This window comes from Macrosteles quadrilineatus, unplaced genomic scaffold (assembly GCF_028750875.1).
Source record: "Macrosteles quadrilineatus isolate MER2022 unplaced genomic scaffold, UCM_ALF_1.0 Scaffold_5__1_contigs__length_97177068, whole genome shotgun sequence".
Lineage (NCBI taxonomy): Eukaryota > Metazoa > Arthropoda > Insecta > Hemiptera > Cicadellidae > Macrosteles > Macrosteles quadrilineatus.
This window is the reverse complement of record NW_026542598.1, coordinates 46,365,495-46,380,548: the sequence shown is the minus strand read 5'-3', so window position 1 is coordinate 46,380,548 and position 15,054 is coordinate 46,365,495. Positions and strand designations below refer to the sequence as shown.

The 15,054-nt window shown below is 36.3% G+C and overlaps 1 protein-coding gene across 1 annotated transcript in view; it reads right to left on the bottom strand.

Annotated features, from left to right (window-relative positions):
- Positions 1-825: 825 nt before the first annotated feature.
- Positions 826-15,054, bottom strand: part of LOC128994979 (decorin-like) — a 51,894-nt gene continuing 37,665 nt past the window's right edge. Inside the window, exons 2-6 of the mRNA XM_054419841.1 lie at positions 10,291-10,445; positions 5,223-5,366; positions 3,961-4,155; positions 3,248-3,446; positions 826-2,749 (exon numbers count right to left, since the gene is read on the bottom strand). Coding sequence (XP_054275816.1) covers positions 2,496-2,749; positions 3,248-3,446; positions 3,961-4,155; positions 5,223-5,366; positions 10,291-10,445 — 947 coding nt within the window. The 3' untranslated portion in view covers positions 826-2,495. The remainder of the gene's footprint in view (positions 2,750-3,247; positions 3,447-3,960; positions 4,156-5,222; positions 5,367-10,290; positions 10,446-15,054) is intronic.

The window sequence follows — 15,054 nt, the reverse complement described above, 5'->3', positions numbered from 1 at the left end:
TGTTTATTTTTAACTAATGAATATAAAAACTATATTAAAAATACAAACTTGCAAGGATTCAAAACCAAGACCCTATTTTCTCCTCTTCAGTAAGACAATTTGATACAACTGAACTCTTCAAAATCTAAAGAAAATTCAGCTGTGTAAACTGATTTAAACTGAATTACGGAACTAACCAAATAGAGTCAAACCATTGGTACAGTTATTAAATAATTAAAACACAAGATACTATTTATCACAAGAATAACCCATTTTCTCAAAAATTAGTTTTGAGTTACATAGCTCATTTGTTTTGCTTGAGTGGAATTAAATAATATCCATGATAAAGGAAGAAAGTTTACGATAGTGCTATAACAAATTATATAAACGACTAGTAGCAGAAAACCTCTAAGATTTACTTTGCGACTGTTTAACCAACTGAATTGTACCCAAACCTTTTACAATTATTTACACTAAAGCCGTGTTTACACAAGGCCAGTAGCCATTTTACCTCAGGCAACCTGTCTGCCTACCTACTGGCCTCACGTAAACGCGGCTTTACAGACATTTAATAAACAGCAGGAAAGAGATAGTCTATAAATAGAGAGCTATTCTACAAGAAGTAAATAAATGCACAGCCATTTACCCCACGCAAGGCAAACTATCACATGTTTTTTAAACATACAAACTGCTACCTTGTTCACAACAAGCTCCTGACACGTTCTAAGTTGTTAGTATCCAACATACAAGTGAAACAACGATAAATACAACAATATATATATACACTTACCCATTTATTAATAACAACATTTGTTCGAGGTTATCACCAAGAATAAATAGACTATGACGAGAGAAAAGTTAATTATTATTGTACCAGAACACTACCTAAAATAGATGTAAAAAATAAATGCATTGATTAAGTACAAGGTTGAAAACAGTCTAAACTCAGTAAGTACAGTGGTTTTAATAATAGATGTTAATTTATTTTAAAATTAACAGTATAGAATAAGCAGGGGAATGGGGAATGGAAAATAATGTATTTTTAATGTTATATTTCATCACTTACGATTTCTAAGTGGTCTTATCGACTTGAAAACAATCAATACTTACGTTTCATTATGGTATCAAAGTAAGAATGACTTGATGGTTTCAAATTATTTCAAAATCAATAGTTTGCAAATTTTAAGTAACTGCTTGTGTTGGGAGTTTAACTAAGTTACTTTTATAATAGAAGATTTAAATTTTGCTACATCTCCTACTGGCTCAAGATTGAGCATCTTAGAAAATTGGCAAAATAAATACATTGTAATTTTTATTAAGTTTTACATTTGTTTGGAAGAGTTTTTTTGGAGGAAAAATCACTTGTCTAAGGAATACAATGAAGAAGGAATGGATACACAACTAACTTACCCAAAAAAATAGTTCCAATCAGATTAAAGCACACAGGAAGTAGACAACACAATTACCGTAACTTGATATCCCGCTGCTATCTACAATAATTCTATAATAATCCGTTCTCCTACTCTCTTTTGAAATAAGTCTCCTTGTAGGTGCGAAATATTGAGTTAGTCGTGTTGTGTTGTGAACTTCCAGTGTGCTTTAAACCAGTGGAACTCTTTTCTTGCGTAATTTACTTGTGTACCACATTCCTTCTACTGTATTTGTTTGGAAGAGCAATTTAAATTACTTCTTTAAAATAATTAAGAGATACTTTTACTAGACTAGGGTGGCCACAAACCTCCCTGAAAAAATTCAGGGCTTTCTCAGTTGTGATTTAGGTCTACATTTTACTTGGGGTCTGCAGGTTTATGATATTTTTGAGGTCAGGTTGAGTCATGCCAAGCCGAAGCAGTTGAGCGCGGACAGAAAAGCAAAGAGAAAAGCAAACACAGAAAGCGTTTGCGAAGATGTGAGATAGAATATTTACAATTTTTCCGCGATCGTGGGAGACACGATGATGTCGCTGTGACGCAGATGTATACAATTTTGTAGTCACCTCATAAGATGTTCACGATTTTACCATGACCACTGAAAACTTTCACAATTTTGCCGTGACCACAGACTAAAATCAGGTTTCCCTTCAAAGATATTACAAAACTCTCACATAATTCCCAGTTTTCCCAGAATTCCCAGTCTGTGGCAACCATGTCTGTCAAATACTCTTTATCCTATTCCTTCCATTGTTACAAACTTCAAAACCTTTCATAAGATAGAATGGAAGAAGCAGTAATCTGGAAAACTACCTTCAAACCATTCCAAACAAACTTTTGATACCATACTTGTTCACAAAGAACAACACTCGATGAACTTCCCAACTAAACCTCGAGTAACAAGTAAACCTGCTTATCAAAACCTAAAACTCATCTACAAATTAACACATCTAAAACATTTTGGATGAAATCAGTTATCACTGATATTCAAAGTTTTACTTTGGCATCTCCTTAAAACTTGAAACTCTGGGGATGAGATAAAATCGCTTACGCTAAGAAATGTCGTTGCTGTCGTGGAAAAATAGATCACGTTATCAGCGTGTCCACAGATTTAGCGTTCTTGGTCTTTTCTGATCGTTTCTGGTCCTGTACAGAGTTCTTTTTCCTTCTGCTCTTGCGCCACCAGCACACAACGATGACAAAGGCAGCCACTAGAGCCCCTATCAACACACCTATCAGCAAATAACGAGTGGTTGATGCCGGGGTGGCCACCAGGCAAGTCTTGAATATCTTCATCTCCTCTGTCATATCCACATTGCAAGCCGCAGCGTCTGGGTCGTCTGAAAAATGTGAAACTGTTAACTAAGAATCATTCAAGCTGGTACAGATTGGTACAGTCAAGTGTGAATCTTTTTTTATCATATCAAATCACAAGAGAGTGGGATGATAAGGACACAAAACTGTATTGCAGAATGGTCTTAACAAAACTTAAACTCAAGAAAGCTGTATTTAAAGTACAGAAACCACCAGAGTTTAAATTACTAAATGACTGATCTTAGGCGGGTTTTTATTACTGTGACGAGCAACATGGAACTAAGTCCACCCAACCACTGACATTTCATACCTCAACCCCTCCCTGAGGACTATTTGCGAGGGCAAACCTCGTACTGTTTTCTCCTTCTAGTAATGACCAAAACAGTGCGTGTTTCTGTCATTTCCACCAAAGTGCGGCCCTGGAGAGTTAATAGGTGACTTGTGTTTTTCCTGAGATAATCATAAGCAATCCCCTACTGACTGGAACATTTACGACTACATCACTGTCTAAATGATAGTCTCACCGAGAGCCGTGCAGTTGAAGCCAGGCAGAGCGATGTACCGCTGAGAGGTCCAGGTAAGCAAGCGGTGACATTGGCACTGAGTGGTGACGCCTGGCAGGTGGTACAAGGTAGGCGGCAAGTACAGCTTCTCCAGGCGGCACAGTGGCGCTAGGTCTGCAGGCGTCACTGACTCCAATGGGTTACTGGTCAGGTTCAACTCCTATAGGTCAAGGAAATGCAATAAAATCATATTCAAACTCAGATAAAACTCTATACATTGAATGGCTATCTTTGAAGTAAAATTAAACCATTATTTTGTGTTTAACCAAAGTGGCTTTTTATGTTTTTGAAAGAAAACAGTCCAGACCCTTTTTGTTACTAGGTTTAACATACACGTTTTGATGTTTAGCATCATTAATTGACAGCCCAATAACGAGTGGCGTCTGTGTCCAGAATTGATCTTGTTTGGAATCAAAATCAGCATCCTTCAGATTTAAAGGCTAATCTTAAATTTGCTGGTTCAATTCCAGACTCACCCATTCGTCATCCGGCTATCAAAAAATTATAACAGATGGTTATCGTTAGATTGTAAGACCAGACTTTGGACAGTTTCCTTACTACACTTGGAAATCATAACACTCATTGAATAGCATAACACACAAAACAAAATACAATTTTTGCATAAAACATTGAATAACAGAATCAATTCTATACAAAGTTGAATATGTACTAACCTTGAGGTTGGGCAGGGTCCCGAGGGAAGGGAAATGACGCAGTTCACAGCCGGCCATGTTGAGGTACGCCAGGTTGAAGGCAGCCGTCAGAGATATGTTCTGCAGCACGATGTTGTCTGCCAGGTAAAGCTTGCGTAACGGCAGCGGTAGGTCTGTGGGGAGAGTGTGGACTGCGTTCAGACTCAAGTCTAGCACCTGCGGATCACTGTCATTAGTATACAGTCTTGACGGTTACAGACAATAAACACTTAACTATAATGGGGGATCACAGCACATAGTTTAGGACACTAGGTGTGACAAAAATGTGCTCAACTGTTTTCAGTAAATTAGCAAAATATGTCAGGGTATTTTGGGGGAGAAAGTAGTTGAAAAATTCACACACAAACTCTAACTGGGAAATTAGAGAAAACGTAAAATAGTGAAAAATAAAAGTAAAGAGCCTATAAAAAGCATTTTCAGTTCATTTAGGAGTTACCTCAATTTAGAGGTCTGTGCATGAATGAAATGTACCAAGCACAGCAGAGGATAAGCTTGTAAGGCCGGGGCCACACTTGTAATTTTCAACCAGCGAGACTGTTTTTTCCGTTTTCACGTGCGACGCACGTGAAACAGATTGCACGTGGCCACACTCGTCTTACGAGATAGGTTTTTCGGGCAAACCAGCGAGACTGATAGAGCATGCCACACTGGCAATAAAAATCGTCCGTGTCCGTGATACGCACTCCCCCCCTTCCACGCTCTCTTTACAGGTTAAAACTAGAAACGTCCGTGGAAAAAGTTCAGCGAGATAAGATGAGTGTGTTCACTCCCATAAGCCGCAATGCCCCGCGACTAGTTTTACGTGCAACGCCCGTGGAGTGTTAGTAGAGAATACACGTGCAATTCCGTTTGTCAGTCTCGCTGGTAAAACCAGTGAGACTGACAAACGCGTTCACGGACGTTTTTAGTCTAGTGTGGCCTGCCCCATATACCGTAATGTATCTCTCAAACCCACGGGTAACGCCCGTGGAAAATATTCAGCGAGATAAGATGAGTGTGGCCCCGGCCTAAGGAATAATCTTAATAAGCTTGTACTGCTAAACTTTAGGTAACATGACTGGAGTTGTGTCTTGGTTACCAAATCCATTGGGCTACCAACTCATTCAATAGATCAAAAGCCGTACACCAAGATTGATGATTTTGTCAAATGTTTGTTAGCTGCAATATGGAGTTTATAGGAGGAAAAAAATGTTCTTAAACAATTTAAATCTCAAACTCTTTACCTCAAGGTCTGTAAGTTCACTGAAGGCTCCAGGTTCAATCTTGGTGATGAGGTTGTCCCCGAGGTAGAGAAGTTTCAGAGATGTATAATCCCGCAGACTGGAGTTGGTAATCTTGCGTATCCGATTCTTTGCTGCGTACAAAATCTGGAAAGTGTAAGAATATGTAAGCAATGATTCTTTGAAACTAAAATAATTTTAAAATGTTACAGCTTTGGGAGGCAACGGGGGGGGGGGGGGGGGGGTACGCGGAATCGGCTAACTTTGGAACTTGCTAACCCCATGTTAAACGCCCTATCTTCAAATTTGGTCGATGAGAGGAACTCACTATTGTTCGGTTTCGGAATTGGCTAACTTCGGAACCCGCTAACCCGATCTAGAGCCGGGTTAGCGAATTCCGTCCTCGTACGGAAGTCGCCAACTCGGACCCTCGGCGGAACTCGCTAACTCCCAATCAGAAGCCTCGCGGGCCGTCCAGTGGGAGCCAAGAACAAAGATTTTTAGCCAGTGTTGCCGAAAGTGTAGTACCTATATCGGTACCATAATGTTGTATCCTACGAATAATTAGGATTAAGAGCAACGTAGTCGATAAAATAAATATATTCAGAAGTATGTTTAATATTATTCTTATGATTATTAGGGTAGAAAATGCATTATAGTCTTACCAAAGACTAACCAACACAAGTAAACTTTACATCTCATTGTAAACTTTGAAGCTCGTTGTTTGTGTCTAGTTCATGTCCGGTGACACTGATCGCTAGTGTCGACGAAATTGTTTTTCTATTATTTTATAGTTACTTTATGATTTGTTCTTAAATGTTTGGTTATATATATAACTAGGGGACGTGTTATTAGTTGTGATTAGAACGTTTTATTTGGTTAAACAAGGTTTTAAATGACTGAAAACAATAAACAATTGCAAACAAAACACGGCCTCTAAAGACAGTGCACCGGGCAGATCTAACAATAAGACTGTCTTCAGCTGATCCATAAGGATGAGAAATGTACTACAGTAATATAAGGGGGTATGTTTTATATGTGGGTTTCTTACTTAAAATAGTTGCACATTGGGATGCAAAAAGATAATACTGTATATTTATTTTGTATCTTTTACATGTTATGAAATATCTATTTTCGTAGTCCGCCATTTGTTTCTTTTATTAAAATATATACCATTTTGTGAACTTCTGCAAATAAAATTATTAAGTTCGTAATTTATATACTGGGCTTGTTACCTTGAATCATAAAATTGAATCATAAATCATGATAAAATTTACACGTTAAACGTCGTTACAGAAATACATTGTAGTGGTAATGTATTTTTAAAAAGAGCTATTGAATTTTAATAAATTTTGATCAATACATTATGATTATAAATAGTTATTTGTGCAACTAGTGAGAAAAGTGAGCAATTGACTCACTCAAGAGAAATCCTTACTCGCGAGCCGTAGGCGAGTGAGGAATGGTTTCTCGAGTGAGGCAATCCCACAGTGAGGCATCCGCTTGAGAAACGTTATTAAAAAGTATTTCAATGCTATTTCGAATTAAAATAACTAATAACGTTACTAATGATTTATAAAAATTAATCATGTTTTCCGATCATATCCTTAGGACATCCTTTGGAGATCCGTAGGATATCCCCGTGGGGCATAGTAACTATCAAACTCTACATTTTTACCATTTTATAATAATAACAACAATAATACACCTGCTTACAATAATAATAATAATGCAAATATTTTCTTTTTAATTTAAATTAAAACTTATTTAAGAAAATTTATTGGTTGAAAATTTAAGGGGAAATATTAATTAATCATGTAACAATTATAATCTATATTCTTAATACAGTATCCTCTACAACTCCCAGAAAAACAATTTAACTACTTGATGCCTAAACAGAATCATAGTATCAAAAATATTTAAGTATTGCGACCATTTCAGCTGTCGGCTCCTCTTTAACCGCTTGAAAACTAGTAATATCAACAATCACAAATAGCTCAGGAGGTAAGGTAAGAGTTTCATAAGTCAGAGGTACCCGGTTCAAAACTCGTCTGGGCAAAAATATTTTTGTTTCTATTTTTTCCAAAAATTTGTTTTTATGAGCTATTTAATTAAAATACTTAAGTGGTAAAAGTGCTTTTTGGACGAAATATTTATTATTTAGTGTTTTTGTGTATAATATCCTGGTGGGATATCCCAGGGATCAGGATTTGGGCGGACATAGGGAGTTCCCAGGGAGTTCCCCAGGATATCCCGAGGACATTGCGGGATATACAGAGGATATCCCCCATATCCCACTGGGATATCCCCAGGACATTCCAAGGATATTCTTGTGTTGTGTGGGATAGTACTTTGAACTCGAGTTGCACATTATACTTTTGCTACAGTTACCATAAAACAAATAAATTTGTGAAGAAACATAACCTATTTTTACACAGAAGTGAACTTTTAATATAACATTTAATGTGAAGTGACAAATACAACAGTACAACAGCTGACCAGCTGATTTACAGCCAGTGCTGCCAACGTATTTAGCGCGCATACGACATTGCCTGCATGTTACGCACTCACTATTTCGCGCCTTCACGTTGCAAATCTGGAGTGAGACAAAGTAATTAGAGTGAGACAATGTTAACATTGTCTCACTGATGAGCGAATTGGCCACTTTGCTTTCTCAAATGAGTGAGAGAACATGTACATTGTTAGGTAACTGTAGGAAAAGTGGTAGGCCTAATGTATTCATGGATTGCATTACAAATTTGTCTATGCATAAATGCAACTTGTAAATTTCTGTTATCGAATTAGGCTATTAGTTAGAACTCTGGTCATCCTCTTAATTTTGTTTAATTAATATTAATTGTACGTCTTTCATTAGGCCTACTATTTAAAAGTCTTGAGATTTTATGGTTCTAAATGGACCCAGTCGTTCTTGTTTGTTATCATTTTTATGAATGGTGGCCATAGCTAAAATTACCTGATCTTATCCAAAAACAAAGCTATTGTCTATTGAGTAGCTCAGTACCGGGGAACGGGGAATTGAGCAATGGCTTGGTATAGTTTATTTCGGTTGTGAAAGCAATATAAAGGAAACCCAACACTCAAATCAGGAAAATCCGTCAAGTCGTTGATTAAGAATCGTGAATTAAAATAAACCTGTCACGATTTATTATATGAATATTATATCTTCTCCTATTATTTACTAGTGATGCTTAGGTGTACAATCTAAAAACTGTTTTAAAACATGTAACATTATTACTAAAAAATTCAACACATTTTAGAATTAGGCAACTATTTACTAGCAGGCCTACAATGCTTTGGTTTAAACTAGGAATAGATTTCTAAAGGCCTCTACAGCTATTCTATAAATTGATATGAAACTTAGTCCATGTCATATTTGTACGCGTTGGACGATTCAACGACGAACATATAATTTTAAATCTATGAATTAGTTATGAAAGTTACGATGGTTGATGACTGTATTAATCAATACTTTTGGTTTATTACGACATTACGATTAAATTTGTTTTTCGTGTTTGAGAACTTGCGTGTATTTTAGCTTAATTTCGTAGAGGTTTAATTATTTAGTACCTATTAAACTGAATTTTCAATATTTTTCATATTCCATTATTTTTTTTATACTGATGGCATTTATATTTAAGATCGAAATCATAAACATTTAATTAATTGGCCATTGTACAGTTAAATAAAAAAAACACTTTTAGATGTTTTTTTATTGTCTTTGAATTACTTTGGGCTAGTTATCTGTTAAAAGTAGAATTGATAACAAATAACAATAACATTTACTTTACTGTATCTTCATTGACACTGACATTTTGAAATACGGCAGTGTACGATTATTTCGTAGTACAAGGTTGGCAACGCTCCGTGCAGTGGGCGCGGCCGGGTTAGCGACTTCCAGAGTTAGCAAATTCCGCCGCGAGAGAAAATCGAGTTAGCGGGTTCCGGAGTTAGCCAATTCCTGACTGAGACGGTTAGCCAGTTACAGAGTTAGCCAGTTCCGACACACGACCGAGTAAGCGAGTTCCTGAGTTAGCCAATTCCTACGTCTCCAACGGGGCAAAAAAAGATCAGCCTGGAAATCAGAAGTTAGAAGGGGAAGTGGCTGGACCACACTTTTCGGAAGTCGGATGAGGCAATTGAAAAGAAGGCCTCTGAACGGAATCCCCAAGGGACAAGAAAGCGGGGAAGACCCTGTGACACCTGGAGAAGAAGGCGAGGGAAGCCTTGAGTGTCGGAAAGACCTGGAGTCAGCTGAGGGATCTGGCGCAGGAAGGAGCGACAGGAAATAAGTCAAGTAAGTCAACTAACATAATCCTATAGTCTGATCCAATGATGAGCGATCACAAAATTTCTTTCTCTACATATTGAGATGAAAATTCACATGGTTATGTGGAAAGCTGAGACGATGTAGTGTTCACCTAACAATCAAAAGGGGTTGATTGGATCCTGAAAAAAATCAACAGATTTTTTATGGTTTAAAACTGGACTTAGCTGTCCCACAGAGGAAACATTCAATGGTAGACTTAAGTGGTGTACAGCTCTAGTACTGGTGTCTAGGGCAATGACCTTCCTCCGAACCTCTCGCCATCACGTACTACAACGCTCATCGTGGAGGAAACCCTGTGACCTGTTATAGGAATTTTCCACACAGTTCAGGCTCTTCCCAAGTATATTTCCGCCCCAACATACTGAACAACAGCTGAAAGCGCACAGTTGTCCCATAAGCTTACTTCTCCTACCTTACTTCTCTGTAGCTGTCCCTGATCATTGGGCTTATAAATAGTTCTGGCTCAAGAACCAGCAGATCTTAGCTGGTATCAAACATGTCATCTCATTAAAAACTCATCCTTCCTCTATATTTGCTTTAAAATATGCACCCTAGTGTGTTGGCAATTTAATATAATTTAATCTCCAACATTTCTTGCATATTTTAGAAATTTTATGATACAGTAGTTTAAAAACAATCAAATATTAAAGTTGTCTAATTTATTTTCATAACAGCAATTATATACATACAAAGAAGTGTTGGAGTAAATCAAACGTTATTTACCTCAATGTCTTTATTCAGGTTCTGAGGTATTTCCTCAAAGTTCTGGTTGAAGCAGTTTGCTCCCAGCATCTTGAACTCCCGAGTGTAGGTACATTTGCCGTCCCCGACCACTGCCACTGGGCCTTGCAGTGCTATCACTGCTGCCAACAATACACCTGCAAACAGAAAATACCCTGTCAATTACAGAGTGTAAGTTATGTATAGGCAATTAATTTGGGATGTTGAAGTAGACATAACTCTACAAACACCTGCTTTTGCTAATTTTTTATCCATTTAGAATATAGTTTGAATGACCCACTTTTAGAGTGTGCTAATGAAAAATGATATTTTCCCCTTAATTTTGATGTGTTTTATTGTAAGTTGTACAACTGTCAGTTAGGCTTGGTTAGAGTTAGTAGGTAGTGTAAGTGACAGAGATGTGTATTTGCCATTATCACACTCTGCCGGGGTCTCAATTCTTTGTACATTTTATTTCTAAAACTGGTAGCAACTTAAATAAAGGGATGGAAAATGTAGTTCTACCAACAGTCAAAGACAGAATCAACTGGTAAAGCATAGTGTTAAGGATTTAAAAATAGGTACTCACTTATTTTAAAGTGAAGTATAAGAAAAATTGACATATCATATTGTCAAGAACATGTTTAGATTGAAAACCTAATTGGTAATCGCTAATCGGCAAGTAATTGAATTGATAGAAACCCACAACATTAATACAATCAAATAAACATAACCAAACAACAAATAACACGACCCGATAAACATGTAAAACAAACATGTTTTATTTGTTGAATTGTTTGAAATGTTGCTTTTTGACAGTTTGGTTTAATTGGTTATCAGCTGATTTATTAAAGAAACTTCACTGCATTATGGGATCTTTGAAGGATAAGGCAAAATTAATTATAAGGTTGGATTAGACTGCACACTGCACCTTAAAAATACGAGTCAAAAATTATTTGTTTACTTGATGGCATTTTAAAAATAGCTGGGAAATTCTATTGAACAAATTGTAATAAACCTGACTGATGAACAATTTGGTATTGTGGATTCTTTAGAAGGTAGATACCAAACACTTACAGTAACAGTTACGAAAATACATAATACATCTACAAAAAGTAGTCAATTCTTTAAAAAATAAAGTAGATAAATATCATATTTGATTGAAATTAACAATATTAATATACAGAAATAAGTAAAATTTTATTTAAAATATTTATCAGGTTGCAGGGTTGCAGTCAGGCTAGGATTATACTAGGACGCTAGCGTCCGAGAGGCTGGCGTCCGGGACGCTAGCGTCCCACTTCGAGCCGATAAATTACGTGATTTGTGTTGGGACGCTAGCCTCTCGGACTGCCATTTTATTTCAATGTTTAGTCACTTTTTGTAACATTAAATAGCATTAGGTTTAAGGGGGCAATGTACCCAAAAATACTTTTTCTTTATAAGTGGCCTAAAAAATTTTATTTATTGATTAAAATGTATCCTAGTGTAAAAATAAAAAGAAAATATGGTATGAGCCCCCCCCCCCTTTCTCTTTCGGGCGAAGGGGGGGGGATAAAATAACATACGTTTACGTTTTACAGCATAACTCCTTTTGTATAGCACGTATTCCAATTTTTTAAACTTTGTTTCAAAGCTAATAAATAGCCTTACAAACTGTAGCATGGCTTTTGATATGCTTTTAAAAATAGATATGGGACATTTTATTTTAACTTTTTGACGAAATTCCCTTTATTAAAAAAAATATATATATGTAAGGAATATGGTTAACAATATGTAAATTTCCATGCTACTGTTTGTGCACAATATATTAAAGAACATATGTACAAAATTTGACTTCTCTAGCTAAAAAAATAAAAAAGTTATGCTGTAAAACGTGAAGGAAAACACTAAAAAAGAAATATGCGGGAAATAACAAAAACACTTTGCTTCCAATAGGCGCCTGAAGCAGAAAAACCAGCTGCGGATGCTTATGATATTTAGTCTAAAAAACTATTTTCAATATTAAAAATACAAAAATAATGCTTGAAACTAGTTCTTAAATAGTTAAAGAAAAAAAATTAAAAAAAAAATTTCTAATGAAGTTTTTTGGTTACATTGCTTCCAAAATAGGCGCCTAAAGCAGAAAAGCCAGCTGTGCGCGCTTATGAAATTTAATCCAAAAAACACATTTTGAATATTAAAAAACCAAAACCAATGCTTGATTCTTGTTCCTAAATTATTTAAGAAACAAAAAAATAAATAAAATACTTTTTTTTTATTCAAATTTTTGGGTAAATTGCCCCCTTAACGAGTACCAAGGTTTTATGCTTTAAGGGGGCTAATAAAGAGTGTTTTTTAGTAAAATACTGTATTATTAGCTTAGTATAAAACAAATTGGCCAAGTTTAATCGAAATATATCCATACACAAGCAAATTCCAACACTTAACAACATTTTCTATAAGAATAACATGGCAATTTTAATATACTCTTTTTTTAATTTTCTCCATAACTAATAACAGTACAAAAACACTTAAATATAGGTACTAAATTATTTGTTTTTAAGCTCATTAAAATTATCTAGAGAGAAATTGTGAATTTTTTAGTTTTATGGGTCAAAAATGACAAACCCCCCTTTTTAGAACATAAACCCCGTTTCCAAGGTATGTTCATGCTGGTTCGCGAACTCATTCAAATTTATCCCACCCTTCACCTTAAAACCAATTTTTTTCAAAATAGAACAAAAGTTACTCCAGTTATCGCGTTTACAGACATATATATATATAATATTCAAATCTATACGAACGGATGGTGTTTTTGGCCTCTGGCGACATCAAAATGAAAAAGTAAATCGGTCCCGGGCCTACGTTTTACCATGCCACCTACGGTAATCATTTCGAGCTTTCGGTGGCTTTTTTTAGCATCCGACGCTAGCATCCATAGTATAATCGCCCCCATTTGATTTAATGCCCCGCTAGCGTCCCGGACGCTGGCCTCTCGGACGCCAGCGTCCTAGTATAATCCTAGCCTTATGTGGTGCTCTCAAATTTCATAAAGAAGTAATTGTGCAAAAGCGCCTGCAATACAGTCACTGCTGCTTGCATTACACTAATGTGCGTGAACTGTCTAACCTCTCATTCAGGCGTCGTTGTTCTGAGCAAAATGCCAAGAACTAGTGCTTCCTGTTTCAAAAGTAAATCGGCGTTAATTTATTTCCAGAAATTGTTGTATTTGGAAAGATAATAACTCAAATTAAATGTCATGATTTGATTATCAATAAAAAATATTTCTTGTATTCGTTTTAAAAAGTGCATAGGACTAATTGCTTAAGACTAGTGCTTAATATTTATCTCTGGAAAACCAAGATAAATACATATTTCATACAATAATTAACCTAGTAGTATTTAATGTATTGAAAACATGGAGATTCACCAAAGAGGTAAAGTTGAGTGTGGTTGAAAAGTCTTAGGATCAACTTTAGTCTAGATTAGAAAGGGTGGAGAATTAAAATAAACCAGCATTTTTTTCTCGCACAGACTGAGTTATTGTGGCAGTTGGCAGTGGATGTAAGCTGTAGATAAATGTGAACAAAACATGTGACATGAGATAAGATCGTTCAATAATAGAGAGTGTATCCTTGGGAAACCCATAAGAAGAAAACAGCTTGCGAGAATAAGGTGGACGAGATAAGTGTTTCAATAGTTTGGGCCGAAGAATGGTCCTCGAACCTTAATCGGATTACTATTTAATAATATTAATATTCCAATGACGTATACAATGAGGCAAAGTAAGGTTAATGTTTTCATTGGCATCAACCAGTCCCCCCTCTCCCCGTCAGGTGGTATTGCACCAGACGACATAGACATACCGTGGAAGGCAGAACGTGGTGAGGGCCTGAAACCGGTTTGTTTGGAGGCGGCTCTGTTCAAAATGATTTGTGATTACTCCGGACAATGTAGGGACTATCGTTCGTATAAAAATATCTACCCTATAACAGAAAAGAAGGGAACTATATACTCTGTAAAATAAATACATTCCCTTAAATAAGACGTACAAACGTAATATATTAAGGCTACAAAATTAGTCGTGTATTCAGTTCATCGATGGATTTTATGAGTTCCTAAAAAGTGCACAGATGACTTTGCACAGATGACTTTAAATAGAGTTTGTCTCATGAGCTTACTAGCAGGGCTCCTGTACCCTTTTTTTAAAGTTCCTGATATTTCTGAATCACGTGGTTTATCTTGTAAGAATCTTAAAAGTGAAAGTAAAATCATTGCTATAGTAGATTCTTATAGATAACTTAGATATTCAGTGTGTTTTCATAATGCTACTTGATCGAATGCTGTTAGCCAAACCCTAGAGAGAGTACTGACCAATCCCTAGGGAGAGGGAGGGCCATGAGACAAGATCTATCATACAGAGTCTAAGACTGACTTCACATTTTAAATCACGATTAGATGTCTACTTGCACTATTCCACAAACAGAGGTGTATACTTTCCCAGCTGTGACTATAGCCTGTATGACGGAACCAGTCTTCTGACGCTTCGTCTACCTTGGGACCTGCCGATGGTTTGGCCCGGGACAGTCCCAGGTAGACGATCAGAAGACAGGTTCCGTCATACAGGCTATATGCAAAGTTAATAGTCATAACTATATACAAATGGTAAACATAGACATTAAGTCATCCATAAGTTTTATAGAGATGAGTTATAGGTATGGAACAAACTTTAACCGTTCATCGCTAAAATGATTCCATTTGTGGAGCGGTCATCTACACGTCCAC